Below are 25,254 nucleotides of genomic sequence, written 5' to 3'. Positions count from 1 at the left end.
TTCTTTTCACCTGACAGCGAGGACTCTCACTGGGGAGGTGTAACGCGTGGGAGGATCACACTACCCTCCCCAGTTCCCTCCCACGCTGTGCGCTGTGCAGGCGCCCTGACCGACCTGTAGGAGTCGCTGTTTACAACGACCAGGACCCACCCCACTGGCTTTCCCACCCACTGACACTGCCAATTGTGTCAGTATGGACGGCTGACCAAGCCGGAGGTACCGCTGGCAGTTGGATTCGATCCCACTGTCTCTGCGGTGGTAGACAGATGCTTAGTCCGCTGCGCTACCCGGCCACCCTGTAGGACCACAATCTTAAACCTCTCTGGTTCATTCTGTAACCGTCTTAACAGATTTTTCTGTGTTTTTTGTGTTTTGATAAGATAATATTCCTTTATTGATCCCCTTGGGGAAATCCCAGTGTCATAGCAGCATGGGGGAGGGGGGAGGGGAGGTATGGGCAGGGTAAATAAAATGGTAAATGGTGCATTTATATAGCGTTTTTATCCAAAGCGCTTAACTATTTGTTCCTCACATTTGACCCATTCACTCACACATTCACACACCGACGGTGGAGGCAACCATGCAAGGAGCAAACCTGCTCATCAGGAGAAATTAGGGGTTAAGTGTCTTGCTCAAGGACACTTCGACACAGTGACTAGGAGGAGCAGGAATCGAACCGGGAACCTCCTGAGCCACTGTCTCACTATTACCCACTGTCGGTAATAGTAGAAATACATGAATATAGGCAATATAATTAAATCTGAATATAAAAATGTGAGAAAAATAAACAGTAAAATTTAATCTGAATATAAAAATAAACAAAAGTAAGGTGTAAACAAAGGTGCATATGAGGGTCAGCGGTTGCTTGCGATTGCTTGTATTTTATTGTTTTTATTGTTGCCTAATTTAATTGTTTGTAGCACATTTTGTTATGCCTATTTTCTAATCTCGGCAACATCGAGAATGAGGGCTCAACCTCAATAGTTTAGAGGCTTAAATAAAGGCTGATGGTAATAATAATACTGTATAATCACACATGGTAACTGTGTTGTATGAAAAATAAACAATCCCTTCATGTACTCCCTCACCTCGCTGACGGTGAACTCAGGGTCGTTGGTCTTCCTCATCGTGTCGTCGATGAAGGTGGTCATCAGCTCCCTGACCTGGTTCAGATCGGTGGCCCACGACTCCTGGTGGAGAGAGAGAGAGAGAGAGAGATGCCCGATAGGTTTCATTCATTAAAAATATCCCAGCGGGATTCACATTTGCAATGCTCCGTTATTGAAATAACCACATAGTATGTGTCGCGACTCGCAAGCGCCGTATAGCTATGACGTGCATTATTTAGGACAAAGTAAATCCATAGGCTGAATATGATTTATTATCAGCATTTTAGGTCTATTATTTAACATTTCAAAAGCCCCCTCTAGAAAACCGAAGCACAAAAACATAATTCAGGATGGTATAATGGGATCTGTGAGGAAGGGAGCTGGCATTTTTTTGCGAGGGCGTGGCCAGTTTATCCAGCTAACTGAACTAAACCCTGCGCTGGAGCAGGTTCAAACTTTTTGATCTGTTGCCATAGTGATTTAGACAAACGTGCCTCGGGGAACCGAAACGTCTGACTTATGTCAAGTTATCCTGAAAATTATCCGGCTAACTCAGTTAGCCAGGTACGAGGAACAGGGCCCTGATGATTGATTAGTGATCAAGTGATTAGTGATGGATAGACTGATCTCACCCTCTGTTGGTAGAGGAGGAACCGCTGGAAGTCAGGGAGTAAGACTGCTGAGGCATCAGGCTTATCTGTGCTGCTGCAAGATGAAAACACCAGACACAACATCAAACACGTCAAACACAACGTCAAACACAACGTCAAACACAACGTCAAACACAGCATCAAACACAAAGTCAAGCACAACGTCAAACACAACGTCAAACACAACGTCAAACACAACGTCAAACACAGCATCAAACACAAAGTCAAGCACAAAGTCAAGCACAACGTCAAACACAGCATCAAACACAACGTCAAACACAACGTCAAACACAGCATCAAACACAAAGTCAAACACAATGTCAAAAAATGTCAAACACAACAACGAGCACAACGTCAAACACAATGTCAAACACAACGTCAAGCACAACGTCAAGCACAACGTCAAACACAACGTCAAACACAACATCAAACACAACGTCAAACACAGCATCAAACACAAAGTCAAGCACAACGTCAAACACAACGTCAAGCACAACGTCAAACACTGACCAATGAGCTTCAAAGACACACATGAAAGCAACCCATCATCTTAGATTTGATTAAAACAAAAGCAACCCATCAATCAAGACGTGTGTTAATGAAGTGTGTCACTTGAGACTTTATATTGAATTATATTGAATACATAAAGTATGATATATCTTTAGTATTGAATGTATAAAGTATAATATATCTTTAGTATTGAATGCATAAAGTATGATATATCTTTAATATTAAATACATAAAGTATGATATATCTTTAGTATTGAATGCATAAAGTATGATATATCTTTAGTATTGAATGTATAAAGTATAATATATCTTTAGTATTGAATGCATAAAGTATGATATATCTTTAATATTAAATACATAAAGTATGATATATCTTTAGTATTGAATGCATAAAGTATGATATATCTTTAGTATTGAATGTATAAAGTATGATATATCTTTAGTATTGGATACATAAAGTATGATATATCTTTAGTATTGAATGTATAAAGTATGATATATCTTTAGTATTGAATACATAAAGTATGATATATCTTTAGTATTGAATACATAAAGTATGATATATCTTTAGTATTGAATACATAAAGTATGATATATCTTTAGTATTGAATGTATAAAGTATGATATATCTTTAGTATTGAATACATAAAGTATGATATATCTTTAGTATTGAATACATAAAATGTGAGAGAAAAACTGGATCCCTGGAGTGGTTTGAAACTAGAAATTATCTGATTGGCTGTGGTGCTCCTACCCTCCCACCACCTTTACCATACAAAGAAAAATCCTCTAAGAGAAACGTTGGTCAAGTCAAGTCAAGTCAAGAGTTTTATTTGTCACGGCATACAAGTATACAATGAAATGCGGGGGGTCTTGCCCGCAACGATGTGCATAATACAATAGTAATATATAATAAGAATCCAATAGAACGACATTGTGCAATAAAACAAGTAAACAGAGTAGGGCATATCGGTTATAGAGTTATTTACAGAGCATGGTAGGACATGCTAGGTCCTGTGGTAGTGCAATACACTGTTAGCTACGGATGAAGCACTGGGTCTTTATGTACACTGTTATACAATGCTATATTATACAATCTCAAGTTATACTATACTATTCTTAAAGTGACTTTTCCTTTTGTAAAGTGGCCATAAGTGTGAGCGTGTGCAGCATGAGTGTGTGTGTACTCATGTTAAAGTGGCTGCTAGTGTGTGAGCGTGTACAGTTTGTGTGTTGTGTGTGTGCTCATGTGTGCTTGTGTGTGGAGAGTTCAGTGTTCAAGGCTCTGATGGCCTGGGGGAAGAAGCTGAGCCGAAGTCTCTCTGTCCTAGTTGCTGGTGTTCGCAGGCGTTTGCCTGACCGCAGCAGCATGAACAGGATGTTGTTGTTTTCATTATTCTGCAGGCTCTGGATTTGCACCTCTTGTTGTATAGGACCTGCAGGGGTGGTAGTGCAATACCCGTGGTACGCTCGGCTGAGCGCACCACTCTCTGTAGGGCCTTCTTGTCCTGTGCCATGCTGTTTCCATACCAGGCAGTGATGTTTCCAGTCAAGATGCTCTCTACAGCTCCGGAGTAGAAGGACTGGAGTATCTTCCCAGATACTCTGAACTTCCTTAACTGTCTCAGGTGGTAGAGGCGCTGCTTCGCCTTTTTTACGACCGAGTCTATGTGTGTTGTCCATGTCAGATCCTCTGAGATGTGGACCCCCAGGTACTTGAAGCTGCTCACCCTGTCCATGGTAGCCCCGTTTATCCTCAGTGGTGTGTGTGTCTCCTGCTGTCTCCTCCTAAAATCCACGATCAGCTCCTTGGTTTTACCAATGTTCAGGAGCAGGCTGTTGTCCTGGCACCAGCGTTCCAGTACCTCAACCTCCTCCCGGTAGGCCTTCTCGCCGTTGTCCGAGATCAGCCCCACCACCACTGTGTCGTCCGCAAACTTCACTATGGAGTTGGAGCTGAACTTGGCCACACAGTCATGTGTGTATAGTGAGTACAGCAGGGGGCTCAGAACACAGCCCTGGGGGGATCCGATGCTCAGGGTGATGGTGTTGGAGGTCTGACCCCCCACCCTGACCGCCTGGGGCCTTTCACTCAGAAAGTCCAGTATCCAGGCGCTCAGAGCGGAGCTCAGACCCAGCTCGATCAGCTTGTCCACCAGTCTGGTGGGGACTATGGTGTTGAACGCTGAGCTGTAGTCAATGAACAACAGCCTCCTCTAAGAGCAATGTTGGTTCACTTTGTTTCAAATAAGCCTCCTCTAAGAGCAATGTTGATTCACTTTGTTTCAAAGAAGCAACTTCTAAGAGCAACGTTGGTTCACTTTGTTTCAAAGAAGCATCCTCTAAGAGCAATGTTGGTTCACTTTGTTTCAAAGAAGCCTCCTCTAAGAGCAATGTTGATTCACTTTGTTTCAAAGAAGCATCATCTAAGAGCAATCTTGGTTCACTTTGTTTCAAAGGGTGATTTTTCTTTTTTAATTCGTGGTGAGATTATAAATAATATTCAAGCATTTGTAACTAGTTATTGTCATTTATTCTTCTCAAAATGACAGTATGTAGTAAAGCACTTCATTACTTTCCAACCTGTACACACACACAATCACATTGGAACCTAAGATAAGATAAGGAAGTTCCAAGTCAGTCAGAAGATCCTTAGGAACTTCTACTCATGTACAATAGAGAGCATCCTGACTGACAACATCACCTCCTGGTTTGGGAATAGCACTGCACAAGACCGTAGCAGACTACAAAGAGTGACACGTTCAGCCGAACGCACAATTGGAGGGGGGCTTCCCACCCTCCAGAACATTTACAACAAGCGGTGCAGGGGGAAGGCGAAGAGAATCATCAAGGACTCCAGCCACCCGAACAACTGCCTCTTTGAACTGCTGCGGTCAGGCAAGCGATACCGGAGTCTTAAGGCGAGCACAGAAAGACTCAGAAGAAGCTTCTATCCCCAGGCCATCAGGCTGCTCAACGAACAATAAACACTATGCAACAACCATCAATTGCACATAGCACACACACCCACACGCACACACTCACTTAAACAAACAACACACTGCAGCACCCACTCTCCACACTTTAGATCACACAAACACACTTTATATTTATTGATAAAGGATTTGCACTACAACTCGTACACCTACTGTAAATTGTACCTAAATTGTACCTCATCCCATTTCTGCTTTGCACTATATAGTATTGTATATTAGTACACTGCATAGTATATTGTTATATGGTAACTCAGTTACGTCTATTATGCATCGAACATTGTACATATGTCTATACTGAACACTGTGACCTCATTTTTTACTTCTAATTTACATGCTATACTATGTTATTTTATTTCATACGTATCTTGTCTTGCACAGTCTCTGGAGCGTAACAGTAAGAAGCATTTTGTATAAAAGTATTCTGTACTTCTGTATGACAACTATTAAAGAAACTTGAAACTTGAACTTATTATTATATATATTATTATTATAATATATTATTATATTATATTATATTATTCTATATATATTATTCTATATATTATTCCTTTATTGATGCCCATATGGAAATTTGGGGCGTCATAGCAGTATGGGGGAGGGGGGAGGGGAGGTATAGTTATGGGCAGAGTAATAGAAGAACAACCTAAATATAGGCAATAAAATGTAATCTGAATATAAAAATATGAGAAGAATAAACAGTGTAAACAATCAAATGAAACCTTTATAGAATTGGCAGATATGGAGAAGAGGTGCTTACCCCATGATGAATGCACAGGATTCCCTTTTGAACTCCTCCAGGATCTGAATAAAGGGTTGACAACAACGTCAATAATGTAATTATAATATTTCAGTAAATTCAAGCCAATAGAATATAGTCTTTACTGTGGAAAAACTCAATACCTACATCTTTCTGTTCAAACATAATGAGGTTGTACAATTTATGAAACTGCTCAAAGTCCAGGTAGTCTTTTTTTGCCCCTACTTCCTGTGAAAACAACAGAAGAAGAAGAAGAAGAAGAAGAAGAAGAAGAAGAAGAAGAAGAAGAAGAAGAAGAAGAAGAAGAAGAAGAAGAAGAAGAAGAAGAAGAAGAAGAAGAAGAAGAAGAAGAAGAAGAAGAAGAAGAAGAAGAAGAAGAAGAAGAAGAACTTAGTTAACACTCTGCCTCACGCTCCACAGTTTATACCAGGGCTGGGCAACCTATCAATGGGTCTCATTCCCCAAAATGTTCCAAAGAGTTCTCTTGGAAGACTTATCTTGGAACCGACTGAGACAGAATCAATGACAAGTTCACTCTGAGTCCCCAACGTGCTGGTAATATGTCTTAAGTGGCTCAAACGGTCGCACCTGTGATATGATCTGATATCTGCTTGGGGAATGGCATTATGTCTTAAACTCGAACGCGCGTCCCCGTTCAGGTCATTTGCATACAAAACAACGCCTCCAGAGCTCCTTATAAGGCAACTAGTGTTAAGTTCAACTAGCTGTGTGGAAATGGATGCGGAAGTGCCTTGCGAGTCTTCCGCGACCCATCAAAATGAGATTAGATTAATGTATTGTCATCATATATAGTACAGCTCGTGGACGTGGTACACCTGCCGCAGCGCGCGCGCACACACACACACGCGCAGTATACTGTAGCCTACGGCGTAAGGAATGAACGCAGTATAGGCTTATTATTCCATTAATGCCTACGCCGTAATGAATGAATGCAGTATAGGCTTATTATTCCATTAATGACTTGTTGCATTAGGATTTAGATACTATATGCTATGTCCTACGTACAGTATAGGTACAGTCTGTACTTATACTGTACGTAGGGCAGAGGCAGAGCATATATATAGTATCTACTATTTTCCTAATGAAACAAGTAACTAGAATATATTAAACCTATACTGTTCATTAGACACGTAGGCCATACTGGCGCACACAAGACTTGTTATGGAATATTAATGCAGTCTATTTCCATGCGATTAGCTTTAGTTCTTATTTATTTATTTATTTATCCACTGTCATTTCAGTGTTGGTGTATAGGCTATATAGTGTATTTCAATATAAGTTTAATTGATTAATGATATATTTGAAGGAATGCAGGTTTATAGCTATATCAAACAAAGGTCTGTCCCATTGTATACCAATCAATGGGATATATTGCATGTTGACCTGCATTCTTTCAAATGTATATAATTAATCATTAAAACAGATGTGTAACAAATAAGAAATACAAATTCCACAGAAGGCATTACATTATTATTATTTTCAATCATTTCACAATAATTGCATAATTGTGTTTGAATATCTGAGTAATTAAAGTAATTATACATTTGTCCAAAATAGCTGGTTCAGATATGGTGAATCCAGCTGCCCTGTGATCAGATGAATCCATATTATTTATTTTTCCGACATCAAATGCGTAATTTCTTATCGTACAAATATTGTCATATTTATTTTAATTATGATTAAGTAATTAATTCTAAGGAGGCCTGTAGCGTTAACATGAAGGAATCACTATGAGAACACAGTCTGTCAAGTTAATAAAATTTTCAATTAGTCAATCAATCATAAGTGTGCTCCTCAGCACTCTTAAATCTGCTCTCAGCCACGCTCAAATCTGATCTCAGGAAAATTTGGGGAATCGCGCTACCAGCCCTAATATGTCTTAAATGGGCAGAAATCTGCCTAAGAAGAAATGTTTGGTCGTAAATCCGTTCGGGAATGAGACCCAATCTGTTTAGTTTATTTAACAAAAGCACAAGTCCTAAAAAACAACTTGCATTCAGTGTCAAGGATAACATGATAAAGTCTAGGACGTATTTCCATCATTGTCTTTGGGACAATACACATACTGTATATATGTGACTCAGCACAGACTTGAGGTCTTATTGAGGGATCTTAATTTTTGTTTACATGATATGAAAGTACAGGTTCCTTCAAAATAAGCCATCACTTGTACACATCGGGCGGATACTTTTCAATCTAGCGACCCTGGGATTTGGGTCTGTTGGTCAGCCGAGCTGTCACTCTGCACCCCGCCATTCCGGGGCTGGCGGCGACGCTATTGGCCGCGTGAGCCGCGGGTTGACAGAGCCATGGTCGATTGGAACTCTCTGCCACGTACAGAGCCATGAGTAAAGGGAACTCTCTGCTGGGTACTGTGTACGGTGTACTGTGTGGGTCTGGGTAGTGGGTACTGGCCTGTACTGTGTATGGTGTACTGTGTGGGTCTGGGTACTGGGTGGGTCTGTGTACTGTATGAGGAGTTTAAGTACTGTGTTTAGCGGGTTTTGTGGTGGGGCTAGCAGTTAGCGTAGCGTCGCCCCCGGTGTTTAGGTGTAGCCACCGGCAGCGTCACGTAGCTAGCTGCTGGCATAGCATTGTGTCGGGTGGGAAGCAAGACGACTTTGTTGGGAAGGGCGTCTCTCTGTCGGTCGGGGTTGACAGAGTCGAGGGGGCAGGGGCTGACCTGGGGAAGGTATAAGATGGTGTGGCACCCAGGGTGCACTCTCTTGGGGCATGGGAAGTTGTAGCAATGAGTCACTTATACTGCAACCTGTAACTGATGATTGAATAAAGAAGCAAAGTGAGAACTATAACACCTGCCTCGAGAGTCGTGAATAACGTGCTACATCTACATGTCTACACGGAGACAGTGCTGGACTATGTTCGTACTATGGTGGAAGAAACAATCCCCACTACCAAAATGAGAGTTTACCCAAATCAAAAACCCTGGGTAGACAAATCCGTCCGTGAAGCTCTGAGAGCGCGCACCAAAGCATACAACGACGGCCTAGTGGCAGGCAACATGAATGACCACAAGGTGGCGCGATACAACGTAAGGAGGACAGTGACAGAGGCCAAACGACGCTACAAGGATAAAATTGAACTCCAGTTTGAACAGGCTGACTCTAGAGCTATGTGGCAGGGGCTCAAAACGATGACAGACTACAAAGGCGCCTCCCTCAAACTGAACAGTGACATCTCCTTAGCAAATGACCTCAATACCTTCTATGCGAGGTTTGATGCTGGTAATAACAACACCAGCCCACAAGCCACGGCAATGGGGGGGGGGGGGGGGGGGGGGTCGGCTGCTGATGGAGACGCAGTGTTCAGGGTAACAGAGCATGAGGTGAGGCGGACCTTTAAAAAAGTGAATATCAGGAAGGCAGCAGGTCCGGACGGCATCCCCGGCCGCGTCCTAAAAGTCTGTGCCGACCAACTGGCCCCAGTATTCACTGACATATTTAACCTGTCCTTAGAACAGGCTGTCATCCCCACCTGCCTGAAGAAGTCCACTATTATCCCTGTACCCAAAAAATCCAAGCCTGCTTGCCTCAACGACTACCGCCCTGTAGCTCTCACCTCCATAGCCATGAAGTGCTTTGAGAAGCTAGTAAAGGGCTACATCTGCTCCTCCCTCCCCATCAATATGGACCCCCTGCAATTTGCATACCGCCCCAACAGGTCCACGGAGGACGCCATAGCCCATGTGCTGCACACAGCAGCATCACACCTGGACAAGAGGCAGGGGAACTATGTGAGAATGCTATTCATCGACTACAGCTCGGCATTCAATACCATAGTCCCCTCCATACTCATAGCCAAGCTCAGGGACCTGGGCTTGAACTATGACCTCTGCCAGTGGGTCTTGGACTTCCTGACTGGCAGACCCCAGGTGGTGAGAGCAGGCAACTGCACCTCCTCATCCATCACCCTCAACATAGGGGCCCCCCAGGGCTGTGTTCTGAGTCCCCTCCTCTACTCCCTGTACACACACGACTGTGTGGCTCAGCGGAGTAGCAATACAATCATCAAATTTGCTGACGACACAGTGGTGGTGGGCCTGATCTCTGCCAACGACGAGAGGGCCTACCTGGAAGAGGTCAAGGTCCTGGCGGGATGGTGCCAGGAAAACAGCCTCTCCCTGAACGTCAGCAAAACAAAGGAGATGATTGTGGACTTCAGGAGGTCGGGGGTCAAGGACTACAGCCCCCTCAGCATCGACGGGGCACCGGTTGAGAGAGTCAACAGCTTTAAGTACCTCGGAGCCTACATATCCGAGGACTTGACATGGACCACACACATTGACAGTGTTGTGAAGAAGGCACGACAACGCCTCTACTTCCTCAGGCGCCTAAGGAAGTTCCAAGTCAGTCAGAAGATCCTTAAGAACTTCTACTCATGTACAATAGAGAGCATCTTGACTGGCAACATCACCTCCTGGTTTGGGAATAGCACTGCACAAGACCGAAGCAGACTACAAAGAGTGACACGTTCAGCCGAACGCACAATTGGAGGGGGGCTCCCCACCCTCCAGAACATTTACAACAAGCGTTGCAAGGGCAAGGCTAAGAGAATCATTAAAGACTCCAGTCACCCGAACAACTGCCTCTTTGAACTGCTGCGGTCAGGCAAGCGATACCGGAGTCTCAAGGCGAGCACAGAAAGACTCAGAAGAAGCTTCTATCCCCAGGCCATCAGGCTGCTAAACGAACAATGAACACTACACAACAACCACCAAATGCACATAGCACACACATCCACACGCACACACTCACTTTAAACAAACACACTGTAGCACCCACTCCACACACTTTATAGCACACACCCACTTTAAACAAACACACTGTAGCACCCACTCCCCACACTTTATATTTATTGATGAAGGATTGCACTACAACTCGTACACCTTACTGTAAATTGTACCTAAATTGTACCTCATCCCATTTCTGCTTTGCACTATATAGTACTGTACATTAGTACACTGCATAGTATTGTATATTATATGGTAACTCAGAACATTGTACATATGTCTATACCGAACACTGTGACCTCATTTTCTTCTTCTAAATTACATGCTATACTATGTTATTTGATACTATCTTGTCTAGCACAGTCTCTGGAGCGTAACAGTAAGAAGCATTTTGTATGAAAGTATTCTGTACTTCTGTATGACAACTATTAAAGAAACTTGAAAACTTGTAGCAACGTTACACTATGTTCAATCTATTATTAACCATGATGATTTATGATTAGCTCGTTTTGAGCCAGATACCTTCAAAAGAACTGGATCCATTTCTATTAACCATAGATATATATAACTATATGGTGCAAGGCGGAGTCTCCAGCGTAGTTCACCGGTGGCCATCTTGTCACAGGCAGCATGTCCACTCATAACATGAATGTCTATGGTGCATGTACTATTGAAATAACCATAGCTTGCTAAATTTTCAACCGATTTACAAACGGTTTGGTTTATTACAAACGTTATTAACGTGGCTATGATTCAGGATGCTTGGACATGTTGAAATAATGTTCATATGAAAGTCCATAATAAGTATGCAGTATGATAACTACATCTCTGACATTTATAACAAACCAAACCGTTTGATAAACGGAGAATCTGCTATGACACCGGAATTTCACCAAAGGAATATCTTGTGTTGTTCAAAACATTCTGTAACCATGGCGACCACGCGAGACGAAGAGAAAAGAGAATGTGTACCGAGAACCTCTCCTTGAGGAAGCGAGAGCTGGGAGCCTTGCAGTTGAGTTGAGGCAGCAGAGACCTCAGCTCCTTAAGTGTGATCCTGGAGGGGAGGAGTCAAGTCAACTGTATTTATACAGAGCTTTAAAAACACAGGAGACAAATACAAACAAATACACACATAAACACACAAACATAAGCCAAGGCCACAGTTAAAGGAGCAATATTGGCCATTGATTTTGGGCAGAACTTGGAAATATTTTCAAATCCTTAAACCGAATTTCACAACGCCCTTCCCAATCAGAACGCATCAGGATGCCTCCAAAGCCATCTATGTTAGGTATCTAGCAGGCAGCTATGTGTTCACAGCAGGCCTTTGTGTACCGCATGTATAACTAGAGAGTTTGATAGAGAGCTTGCTCGTTCCAATCATTTGACTTGGTAATTCATTTGATTGGATGCTGTTGTTTTAGCTCCTGCCCCTTACCGGAACTTAACAAATGTCTTATTTATTTGAGTACAATCAATTACTGTCGAGATATAATAAGACATTTTTAATTTAGCCAAAAAACAATGGCCCCTATTGATCCTATAATGATGAGTAATAATGAGTAAAAATATGTTTTGTGATTTTATTGTTGTTTTTTTAGAAGAAGAACCAATTTTAAGAATTCACATAGGCTATGTTCTTCCTGTTGCCCCAGGACAGTTCAGTCAGTATTTCTGAGCACACACCACTCTCTCCTAAAGCTAGAAATCAGGATGAGAAGAGCGATGAATGGGACTCTAAATTAACGTTGAAGCTCTTACACCCAAATGTGAGCTCTTACACCAAAATATGAGCTCTTACAAACAAATGTGAGCTCTTACACACCCAAATGGGCCTAAATCCTAGTGTTGCTCGAGGGCCTGAACCAGAATTTAAAACTTTGGGTGTAACAGTTCACACAAATATTTAATGGTCTTGTAAAATCAGAGCCTCGTTCATTGTCTACCGAGCAGCTCAAGATTTTACATCTCAGTTACATGTCCAATTGGATTCTCTCTCTGATTTCTAGCTTTAGGAGAAAATGCTGTTTGTTCGCAAATACTGACTGAACTGTCCGGACCAGAGTAAACAGTTAGTATTATTATTAGAGATGCACCGATATGAAAATTCTCGACCGATACCGATTGTTGAAATAACACAATCGGGCGATACCGATATTTTGTTAAAAAGAAAGGTTTTCTATTTTTATGATGTTCTCTCGCTTATAGTACTGTATATTTGTATGTCTATAAATGTTTTGATGGATTGAAAATGGAGGACCCCTATGTAAACAAGACGAAAGTTTACAGGAGTAAAGAAGTAGGCTGGGTTTTAGTGTTCTGTTCAAAGTTTGAACATGTGGACCAGATTGACGGGACACAAATTGAGTGAATTTTTGTTGACAGTCGATTCTGCCAATTAAGTCACACCGCTTGCACCCACCTCTGCTGTTCTTACCACCAATTGGAAGCGCTTATTTGCTTTTTCACTTCCTGAAAGTCCACCATTGCTCAGAGCACAATTCACATGGAATCTGATCATGTGACTTTCATGCAACGATTTACTTTTGTCATAATTGTTTACATCCATCATCATTATTGTTCGTTTGCGCTGTGGGTCAGTTCAGGAGTGTGACCAGTTCACACTGGCATCTGATATTGGCCACATTTAAAAGATAATCTGATCTGAGCAATAAATCAGAATTGAGCACTAAGGCTTGTAGTGTGAACGCAGCCTTCTACGTAAAAAAGAATCATAGATACAAAAATATATAAATACATGAATAAATGAATAAACAAATATATAAACGAGTATTATTAAAGTGTAATAATACTGTACCTGTTCTTCTTGGTCTGATTGATGGAGTACATCTGTTTCCTCAACCAACTGCAAGCGGGAGAATGAAATAGTGTAATGACGCTCACATATCAATGAATATGTGACTGGTTATCAAGTGTCTGTGTGTGTCTGTGTGTATGTATTTATGTATGTATGCATGTATGTATATGTATGTATGCATGTATGTATATGTATGTATGTGCGTGTGTGTGTGTATATATGTATGTGTGTGTGTGTGTGTGTGTGTGTGTGTGTGTGTGTGTGTGTGTGTGTGTGTGTGTGTGTGTAGGTGTGTAGGTGTGTGTGTGTGTGTGTGTGTGTGTGTGTGTGTGTGTGTGTGTGTGTGTGTGTGTGTGTGTGTGCGCGTGCGTGTGTGTACCTCTCTATGATATGAGGAGTAGGGGCCACCAGTGTCTCCTGTCTCAACAGCTCCAGGCCCTTCAGCCACTTGTCGGCATCGTCCACTGAGTCGGCTGAAAAGTCACCACAGCTCTATTTTACAGTGGGTCGAGCCAGGTGTATGTGCACTCATGTACTATAAGAACCACCTTAAAACAAAGGTGCACCTCAGTTATACAGTATAGGTATCAAACTATGGAACTCTTTGCAGAATGATGTAAAGAGTTCTACTAATATATTTCACTTAAAAAAGTTGTACAAAGAAAAGATAAATAGACAGTATAGCACAGTTTAGTATAGTATTGCAGTTTAGCATAACAAGATAATATAGCATAGCATTACAGTATAGGCTAGTAGTAGATAGTAATATAGTAATATATGATAGTATATATGAGACAACCAGACACAAGTTTCCCGATACTGATGGAGGATTTACTGAAAGAATATGGATATTATTCAGGGTATAGACTTAACGTGATGAAGACACAGACTTTAGCACTGAATTACATAGACAATAGAGATCAAAGAAAAGTACATTAGATGGGACATGGACAGGATCAAGTACCTAGGGGTGAACATTACGAGAGGGGTGGAGGGATTATATGATGCAAACTATACACAGATTAATCAGAACATTAAGAGAGACCTAGAAAGATGGACAGTAATGTCCCTAGACTTCAGCTCAATGATCGAAATCATCAAGATGAACATATTATCAAGGTTATTATACCTATATCAATCTTTACCCATATTAATACCACAAAACCAATTCAGATAATGGGACAGACTGATATCAAGATTCATTTGGGGGGGGGGGAAGGCCAAGGATCAGATATGTGACTCTACAACTACCAAAGGAGAAGGGAGGAATGGCAGTACCCAGTTTAAATGACTATTTTATTATGCAGCACATCTTAGAGCAGTGGCATGCTGGTGCAATGTGAATTATGAAGCTAAATGGAAAGACATTTAAACAAAAGGAGAGGGATACAAAGTGCAGGCACCAATAGGGGATAGGGAACTGTTCAGAAGACAGGAACAACTATTAGACCCAATTACCAAATAAACTTTAAATATATGGAACACAATAGTAAAGAAATATAAACTAAAATAATCTAAGATACTGAGATGGATAACACATGACAACAAATTCAAACCAGGGATAGAAGACCATGGATTCAAAAGATGGGAACGGGGGGGTATAACAGCAATATGTACAGTGATAGAAGAAGGGGAGATGCAGACTCTACAAAAATTGAAAGAAAGATTCGGACTAGAGAATAGAGACCACTTTAGATATTTACAGATTAGAGATTACCACAACAAAGAAATAAAACAAGACAGAGACAAAGACAAAGATCAGAATGGGATAATTAGGATAATGGTAAAAGCATATGAAGGGAGGAAGGGTAGGGTTATATCAGCAATATATCAGGCAATAATGGACAGCAAGGACATTACAACCATGTATATAAAAGAAAAGTGGGAGAAGGAATTAGAAATGGAGATAACAGGGGCGGCTAAGTGGCGCAGTGGGCAAGGCGCTCGCCACCAACGCAGGAGATGCTGGGTTCGAGCCCAGCTCTCGGCGTTGCTACCAGCTTGGCTGGTCGTTCATACTAACACAATTGGCAGTGTTAGGGGTGGGAAAGCTGGTGGGTGGGGATTGGACGTTGTGGACAGCGACTCCTACAGGTTGGTTGGTGCGCCTGTACAGCAGAATCAGGAAGTAACGGGGGCAGCGTGAGCCTCCCACGCGTTACTCCTCGCCACTGAGAGATCGCGCTGTACAGGTGAAAAGATGCGACAGCTGCCTCCTCGTGTACTGGAGGGGACACGTGATGCAAGGCTTGGTCCTCACTGCCGCCGACCAGTGGGAGGCATAGTCTAGCAACGTTCGAGACAGGGGAGGGGAGAATTGAAGGGAGAATTGGCGAGGCGAAATTGGGATGGGAGAAAAAATTGAAAAATAAGGAGAAAAAGTGGATAAAAAAAAAGAAATGGAGATAACAGAGGAAGAATGGTATAACACATGTAAAGTACAACACTCAACCACAGGATCAAAGATATGGAGGGAGTTTGGGTGGAAAAACATAATTAGATTCTTTATAACGCCAGAAATAAAGGGCAATTATTTCTCTAAATAAAATTTTTTAAATTTTTTAATCTTTAAAAAAAAAAAAAAAAATCAAATTTCTCCCATCCCAATGTTAGTTGTTATGCCAATTCCCAATCCCCTTCCTGGTCGTTGCACACTCTACCCCCTACCGTCAGTCCGGGAGGGCGGAGACTATCACATGCTTCCTCCGACACATGTGTACCCAGCCCACCGCTTCTTTTCACCTGGCAGCGCGGACTCTCACTGGGAGAGTGTAACGTGTGGAAGGTTACACTACCTCTCCTAGATCCTTCCCTTGCTTTGCAGGCGCCCCGACCGAACTGTAGGAGTCGCTGTTTACAACGACCAGGACCCACCCTCGCCGGGTTTCCCACCCGCTAACACTGCCAATTGTGTTAGTATGGACGGTCGGCCAACCCGGAAGCACCACAGCTGGATTCGATCCCACTGTCTCTGTGGTGGTAGACAGACGCTTAGTCCGCTGCGCTACCCGGCCGCAATAAAGGGCAATTATACGCCAACACAGAAACCCTGTTGGAGAAAATGTGGGCAAGAAGTAGCAAACCACACACATATTCTGGGAATGTCAGAAAATAAGAAACTATTGGGAAGGGATAGGAGAGATAATAAATGAAATAATAGGATACAAAATACCTCAGACAGGTCAAGTACTATATCTAGAGAACTATATCTAGTAGATAGAACAATAGCTAGAACAGTAGATAGAACGATAGCTAGAACGGTCGATAGAACGATAGATAGAACGTGAATAGAACGATAGATAGAACGATAGATAGAACGATAGGCAGACCCCAGGTGGTGAGAGCAGGCAACTGCACCTCCTCATCCATCACCCTCAACATAGGGGCCCCCCAGGGCTGTGTTCTGAGTCCCCTCCTCTACTCCCTGTACACACATGACTGTGTGGCTCAGCGGAGTAACAACACAATCATCAAATTTGCTGACGACACAGTAGTGGTGGGCCTGATCTCTGCAAACGACGAGAGGGCCTACCTGGAAGAGGTCAAGGTCCTGGCGGGATGGTGCCAGGAGAACAGCTTCTCCCTGAACGTCAACAAAACAAAGGAGATGATTGTGGACTTTAGGAGGTCGGGGGTCAGGGACTACAGCCCCCTCAGCATCGACGGGGCACCGGTTGAGAGAGTGAACAGTTTTAAGTACCTCGGAGCCCACATATCCGAGAACTTGACATGGACCACACACATTGACAGTGTTGTGAAAAAGGCACGACAACGCCTCTACTTCCTCAGGCGCCTAAGGAAGTTCCAAGTCAGTCAGAAGATCCTTAAGAACTTCTACTCATGTACAATAGAGAGCATCCTGACTGGCAACATCACCTCCTGGTTTGGGAATAGCACTGCACAAAACCAAAGCAGACTACAGAGAGTGACACGTTCAGCCGAACGCACAATTGGAGGGGGGCTTCCCACCCTCCAGAACATTTACAACAAGCGGTGCAGGGGTAAGGCTAAGAGAATCATCAAGGACTCCAGCCACCCAAACAACTGCCTCTTTGAACTGCTGCGGTCGGGCAAGCGATACCGGAGTCTCAAGGCGAGCACAGAAAGACTCAGAAGAAGCTTCTATCCCCAGGCCATCAGGCTGCTCAACAAACAATAAACACTATGCAACAACCATCAAATGCACACAGCACACACATCCACACGCACACACTCACTTTAAACAAACAACACACTGCAGCACCAACTCTCCACACTTTAGATCACCTAAACACACTTTATATTTATTGGTAAAGGATTTGCACTACAACTCGTACACCTTACTGTAAATTGTACCTAAATTGTACCTCATCCCATTTCTGCTTTGCACTATATAGTATTGTATATTAGTACATTGCATAGTATATTGTATATTGTATGGTAACTCAGTTACTTCTATTCTGCATCGAACATTGTACATATGTCTATACTGAACACTGTGACCTCTATTTTTACTTCTATTTTACATGCTATACTATTTTATTTCATACTTATCTTGTCTAGCACAGTCTCTGGAGCGTAACAGTAAGAAGCATTTTGTATAAAAGTATTCTGTACTTCTGTATGACAACTATTAAAGAGACTTGAAACTTGAAACTTGAGATAGAACGATAGATAGAATGATAGATAGAATGATAGTGTAACTGAGGGGTTACAAAACCCTGACTGTAGTAAAGATTGTGATAGATTAAACCACTGCTAGTTATGTACTTTAATTACTGGCCAGACAGTACATCAAATATAGATGGTGAACACCCACAAGAACACGGCATTGACACAGAAATACTATTGGAGGGTAATTTATTATTATTAGGCAACGTTAGGTTACAGAATGAGAATTAGGGTCGCGCTTGTATGGCGAAGAATATACGTAAAGTCAGTCAAGAGCATAAGTCACTAAGAATAGCAGGAATCCTACGATGGGTCTAAGCTGACGCCACCTGTTGTATAGTAGCAATTATATAGGGCAACACGGGTACCGACTGGAGACAATGGGTTCCCTCCGGGGTGTAAGGCCTGGAGGGTAGAGGAATGTTCGGGTACTCCGTCTGATTCAATGAGGAATAAAGAGACTCCAGGTACAGGAGTCGGTTCTTGTAAACTCCCTTGATCAGCAGCCAAAGCAATAATTGTAATCCAAATGCCCGACAGCATTGATGACAGCTAGCCAGCCCCGTCCACGAGGCAGGCCCGAGTTGTAATCCTCACGAGGTTGAATCCCAAACGATAGTGGAAATCAACGATGCTCTTCTCCGGTGGTCACGTCCCAAATCAATATAATCCAACCAGTAATGGTTCTGCAATCGCCGACGCCGGTTCTCCTGTGCACTATACTTCACATTAAACTAGGTCGAACTTGACGTTACTTCACTAAACTCTGACACTTTTACTATTCTATTCGCACATGTTCTAAACGCACGGTTGCTCACTTCAATGTTACCGAACTTGTCACACTGCTGCTTTAGACGAACTGAATGAACAGCTACTTAGACGAACTGAATGAACTACTGCTGGGCACACCTGCGCCAGCATATATACTTAAGTGACAATCTAGTATCAAACCTCAGTTCTTGTCTGGTATCAATACACTGCCTCTGGGCATGTTCTGACATGCCTGAAACTCGCCCATTGCACCTGTCTGAGTGCGAGACTGCCTGGAGCCTAGGGCGCTATCCAATAAGGAGAGCGAAATATTACTATGGTTTGGACGCAGGTAAAGGGATATACCGTGTATATATAAATAATATACAAAGTATATAAAACAATAAAGGCAGATTCTCAACTTTAATCTGGCCCTTCACAACAGCCGCCTCCTAATTAGTCCGCACCTAATTAGTTAAGGGAGACAGATTAATAGTCCAGTCAACTGCTCAATGTCTGTTGTGGGGAGTAGGGCAATCTACAAAGTCAGTGGGTCATGATCGTCATCAGGGGAGTCAGGGAGCCTCGGCAACTCTATCAGCCTCGCCACGGGTCGGGTGTAGGTCCGCCCCTGGACAATAACTTCTGCCGCTCTGACCTTTCCGTCGGCACCAGTGATCACTTTGCTTACGCGGCCGGCCGGCCACATAGCTCGGGGTAGTGACTGGTCTATGATCATAACGACTGTGTCCACTTTTAAGTTGTCCCTGTCCTTGACCCGCTTCTGACGGGCTGGACAGGATGGTAGGGAGCTTAGGAGGAAGCGGGCCTGAGACTGGTTGATCTGTGCTTGGCTGTGTCTCCACATCCTCCGTCTGTTCCTCTTGTTCGGTCTGTACCCCATCTGAGGAGGGGCCGGTTCCGGCCGCCCCATCAAGAAGTCGCTTGGGGTGCTGGGTTCGAGGTCAGCTACGTCGCTTGGAGCGCAGCTGAGGGGGGTGGAGTTCGGAACTCCCTCTTCTTGGGCCCACGGTTCTCTCACAGGCCTCTCGTCTAATGTCAATAGCCTCTCAACGGGCTGTACGAGAGAGTGGCCGGTGTCGCTCACCTTTGTGTGCAGGCAGCGTGTAGACGTGGGTTGACTGTCAAGTCCGTAGAGGGGGCCCTGGAGCGTCCACCCCAGTCGGGTCTGAACCGCGACTGGGCATCCTTTGGGTCCGATGTGGGCCGCCTCAATTGGGAGAATGAGGTCCGCGTGGTCGGAGCCTATGAGCAGGGTCGGTGTGGCGCCGTCGATGAGCGGTATAGGTAGTTGACGTAGGTGCACGTACTTCGCCATCAGCTGTGGGATGGGGTAGTTGTAGCTTGACAGGCCTATGTCGTGGCTGGTGAAGGCGTTAGTGATGCTATACTGCTTCTCGGGCTGCTCGACCGCTGCTATCGTGAAGGAGACATTTTCACCCTTTATGGTCTTCCGGTCTCTTCTAATGGTACGGATTGTCATTGTTTCTTTGGCACCCCGCAGGCCCAACTGGGCTGCGGCGGAAGCGAGGAGGAGAGTCTTTTCAGACCCATCGTCTAGGACGGCGTAAGTGTCCAGGACCTTGTCCTCGTAACTCAGGAGCACTCGATGAGCACTCGGGGGCTCCCGCTATGCTGGTCTATGTGGAGCACTCCTGTTGGTGGGTTGCCTTGTCGGGCTAGTCTTTTCTTGTGGGCCTCGCGCAGTGTATCGCAGCGAGCATGGTCCTGTGTGTTCGTCCTACTCCACTGATCCATTTCGGCGGGGGTCAGTTTCTGGTAGGCTTCACACCGTGACATGGAGTGTCCGCTGCGGCAGTAAGTACACCAGGGGGGGGGGCCTATGGATCTTCTGTAGTGGAGCCGACTCGCGGTAGTCCGAGTAGCACCGTGACTCCCAGTGTCTGCTGTAGCAGTAAGGACACCAGGGGGGGGGTCCAGGACTGGTTTGTGGTGACACCGCCTCGGCCTGATACATCACCGTGACGGGCCCACTTTGGTTTCCTGGCGGACGCTTGTTGCTGTCGTGCAGGACCTCCAGGTGGGCGCCGTCGCACTTGCTGCATCTTTTCTTTAGGCGGCACTCAGCTGCCATATGGCTGCGCGCGCAACGGAAGCAGCGGCGGTTCGCTTTGATCCACTGACTCACCTCGTCAGCGGTCAGCCTCTTGAAGGTGTCACATTGAGACAGCCAATGTTCATTTTCACAGTACTGACAGACAGCCTTCCACTTCTCCTTGACGTGGGTGTTGTGGCTCGTCTGCCGTGGCTCAACCTCGGCTTGGTGCATAACTGTCACGGACCGGCGGTTGTCATTGAACCTCCGCGGTCCATCTCTAGGGCTAGAGTCACTCCACACGAATGTGTCCAGTCGTAGACTGCTGACCTCCCTGGCGAGGAAATCAGCTAGGTCTAGGAGGGATGGTTCTGGGCCGTTGGGGTCACTGTGGTCTCTCTGCCGCCGAAAACGCTCTTGACGGGCTGGAGGGAGCTTCTCCAGTATCCGCTCCACGTTAGAATTTGCATACAGTTCATGTCTCCCCTTCTCCTTTTGGGACCCCATCATCCCCACGAGGGATTGTACCTTGATAGAGAGGTCATCCAGTGCTCTATTGTCTTTGGCTGGGGGGAGGCGGTCGATATCTCGTATTTCTTGGATCACGTAATCCCATATGCGTCCATAACGCTGGTCCAGGGCCACCAGAGCCGCGGAGTATGGGGTGCTTGAGTTGGAATATGCCAGCGCTATGTTATGCGCTCTGGGCACCTTGAGATGCTTGAGGAGGATGGCATATTTGTACGACTCGTCGGGGACATCGGACATCATAGTCTCCAAACACATGCGTAATTCCGTGTACTGTGCTCTGTCCTCGCGCGTAAAGTCTGGGAACGTCGGTGTGCCAAGGTAAGACGCCATGGATGGCTGGGACACCGATGAGCGTAGGGGGAGAGGCCTCCTGGGCGAGTCTCCCCGTACGTGGGGTAGTGGGTTAGTGCTGGGTGGGTACCAGAGGCCGGGCCCCCAGGTGCTGCTCCTCGGTGCCGACTGTGTATTAAACTCAACCTTGGTTTGGGTCGGGGGTTCGTAACGCAGTGGCTCGGGGCTGGGGTCGGGGCTGTACTGGGCCTCCTGGTCCAAAGTAGGTTCGTGCTGGTGGGCTTGATATCCCTCCTCTTCCTCCGCTAGGTCTTGGAGTCTTCTAGTTAGTCTCTCGGCGACGTAGGCCGGTTCTTCCCGTTGGCTGGGTTTCGTATGGACCGGTCGGGGAGGGGGCTCGGAGACGTAGACAGGTTCCTCCTGCTGGCTGGGTCCCGTGTAGACTGGTTGCGGAGGGGGCTCGGCGACGTAGGCAGGTTCTTCCTGCTGGCTGGGTCCCGTGTAGATGTGTCGGGGAGGGGAAGGTGCCCTCGACCCGTGTCGTGATGATCTCCGGGAGCTCCGCGTGGAGGAGTGGGGGGTAGCCCTCTGGATCAATTGTTCTATCATCTGCGCCTGCAGGCGGTCCCGCTCCGCTTCGCGCTGTGCATTGGCGGCGTCGCGCTGTGCATCGCATTGCGCGTTGGTACGGTCTCGCTGAATGGTTTCTTCAGCCTGGAGGCGCCTCTCTTCCAGTCTGATGGTCATCGCTGCGTCAGCCTGGAGGCGACTCTCTTCTAGTCGGAGGCGTTCTCGTTCCACTGCAGAGTGTTCGCGCTCACTAAGGGCTTGTGCTTGGAGTTGCGCGTGGAAACGCTCTCGTTCCGCTGCAGAGTGTTCGCGCTCACTAAGCGATTGCGCCTGGAGGCGCTCTCGTTCCGCTGCAGAGTGTTCGCGCTCACTAAGGGCTTGTGCTTGGAGTTGGTCGCGCTCACCCTGGAGGCGCTCTCGTTCCGCTGCAGAGTGTTCGCGCTCACTAAGGGCTTGTGCTTGGAGTTGGTCGCGCTCACCCTGGAGTCGGTCTCTTTCGGTTGAAGCTGTCAGCGTGGCGATTAAGGCTTGCGCCAGTCTCTGGTCAGCCTCGCTGGGGGATGACACAGATGGAGGTGATCGGGCGTTGACAGGGCTTGGTGGAGACCTGTTCTCCTGGCGCGCTCCGAGGTCTATCTCCTGGGCGCGGTTCTCTTCTCGTGGTTGCGCGCCGAGGGCTGTCTCGGGTACGCGCTCTTGGGTTGGTTGTGCACCGGGGTCTATCCCTGGAGCGCTTTCTTTATCCTGGAGCGCTCCGGGGTCTATCCCGGTGACGCTGTCTGGAGGTATAGTCACGTCATGTCCCGCTTGGTCCCCCCGTGAGCTAAGTCAGTTTTGTTTGAACCCTCTGGGGTCTCTACTGGCGGGGCCGCCAAGTCGATAGGAGTGGGCATGCTTAAACTATCCGTTTTATTCGTATTTAACGTCCGTTTAGATAAGCTAGGGGGTAGAACGAAAGCGAATTCCTCCAGATATGGAGGTGGCTGACGTTTGCGCTGCGGGCGTTCTAGCTTGGGGGAGCCGCTTGGAGAGTGTTCACCGCTGGCCATGTTAATATTAATATTATATTAAATATTACACTGATACCCTCCGGCTCGAAGGACCAATTGTAACTGAGGGGTTACAAAACCCTGACTGTATTAAAGATTGTGATAGATTAAACCACTGCTAGTTATGTACTTTAATTACTGGCCAGACAGTACATCAAATATAGATGGTGAACACCCACAAGAACACGGCATTGACACAGAAATACTATTGGAGGGTAATTTATTATTATTAGGCAACGTTAGGTTACAGAATGAGAATTAGGGTCGCGCTTGTATGGCGAAGAATATACGTAAAGTCAGTCAAGAGCATAAGTCACTAAGAATAGCAGGAATCCTACGATGGGTCTAAGCTGACGCCACCTGTTGTATAGTAGCAATTATATAGGGCAACACGGGTACCGACTGGAGACAATGGGTTCCCTCTGGGGTGTAAGGCCTGGAGGGTAGAGGAATGTTCGGGTACTCCGTCTGATTCAATGAGGAATAAAGAGACTCCAGGTACAGGAGTCGGTTCTTGTAAACTCCCTTGATCAGCAGCCAAAGCAATAATTGTAATCCAAATGCCCGACAGCATTGATGACAGCTAGCCAGCCCCGTCCACGAGGCAGGCCCGAGTTGTAATCCTCACGAGGTTGAATCCCAAACGATAGTGGAAATTAGGGATGCCCCGATCACGTTTTTTGCCACCGATACCGATCACCGATCGTCGTGATCCATATCGGCCGATACCGATCCGATACCGATTGTTTTTGATTAAAAAGAAATTAAAAATTATTTTATATAAATTTTTTTTTTTTTTTTATAAAATATATATATTATATAATTAGACTTGTACTTGTATTATCTGCGACTGTGAGACATCGCCACCACGCAACAAGTCAAATGCTCACTATCTGCAAACAGCTCCACTGTCTGTGTGTACTCTAGTAGCCCAGCTCAAAAGGATTCTCCGGCGCTGCAGCGGGACCCCATTGGTAACGTTAAGTGCTTTGGTCGTTTCACATTCAGCAAGCCCTCAGCTCGAATACGCATTAAATCAATGTTATAAGACATTGATATCAAGAGCTATCTGTAGCTACTGCTAGCCGGCTAGATGACGTTAAGACAGAACTTTAGTTCAATGGGACATTTCGTTTTGAACAGTAAACGAACGTCAGCTAACGCAAGCTAACTGAGGTATGAACATGAACTACTAGACTTTCTGGATCATTTGTTGATATCAGGAGCTATCGGTAGCTAGCCGGCTAAATACCGTTAGACAATGCCTACTAAACGTGAATAGTTGACTGGGTAATTTTGTTTAAACAGTAACGATAGCTAGGTAGCTAACGTTAGCGCAGGTCGAATGCAGTGCACTACAGACTCGAGCAGAGGAGCCGCACCTCTTTGTTTACAAACTCTACACGGGGGCGGGCGGGGCTAGGGAGGAGGAGCAGCGGCAGTTTGCAGGTCGTGTGTGTCTGAGACAGACAGCGAGTGAGAGCTTCGCTTGATCGGTTTCCGCTATCGGCGAATATGACTAATTATCGGAATTCACAGATTGCATATTTATACTGAGTATCGGCCGATAACGATCGGTGGCCGATCGATCGGGGCATCCCTAGTGGAAATCAACGATGCTCTTCTCCGGTGGTCACGTCCCAAATCAATATAATCCAACCAGTAATGGTTCTGCAATCGCCGACGCCGGTTCTCCTGTGCACTATACTTCACATTAAACTA

The 25,254-nt window shown here is 45.2% G+C and overlaps 1 protein-coding gene across 1 annotated transcript in view; it reads right to left on the bottom strand.

Annotated features, from left to right (window-relative positions):
- Positions 1-25,254, bottom strand: part of plcg2 (phospholipase C, gamma 2) — a 117,470-nt gene that overhangs the window by 78,948 nt on the left and 13,268 nt on the right. The window contains exons 4-10 of the mRNA XM_084335016.1: positions 13,994-14,087; positions 13,615-13,662; positions 11,766-11,850; positions 6,170-6,250; positions 6,023-6,066; positions 1,742-1,814; positions 1,089-1,190 (exon numbers count right to left, since the gene is read on the bottom strand). Coding sequence (XP_084191142.1) covers positions 1,089-1,190; positions 1,742-1,814; positions 6,023-6,066; positions 6,170-6,250; positions 11,766-11,850; positions 13,615-13,662; positions 13,994-14,087 — 527 coding nt within the window. The remainder of the gene's footprint in view (positions 1-1,088; positions 1,191-1,741; positions 1,815-6,022; positions 6,067-6,169; positions 6,251-11,765; positions 11,851-13,614; positions 13,663-13,993; positions 14,088-25,254) is intronic.

This window comes from Notolepis coatsorum, assembly GCF_963971535.1.
Source record: "Notolepis coatsorum genome assembly, chromosome: 18".
In the NCBI taxonomy this organism is placed as follows: Eukaryota; Metazoa; Chordata; class Actinopteri; order Aulopiformes; family Paralepididae; genus Notolepis; species Notolepis coatsorum.
Note: the sequence above shows the minus strand (reverse complement) of the source record. Positions and strands in the feature narration are given on the sequence as shown.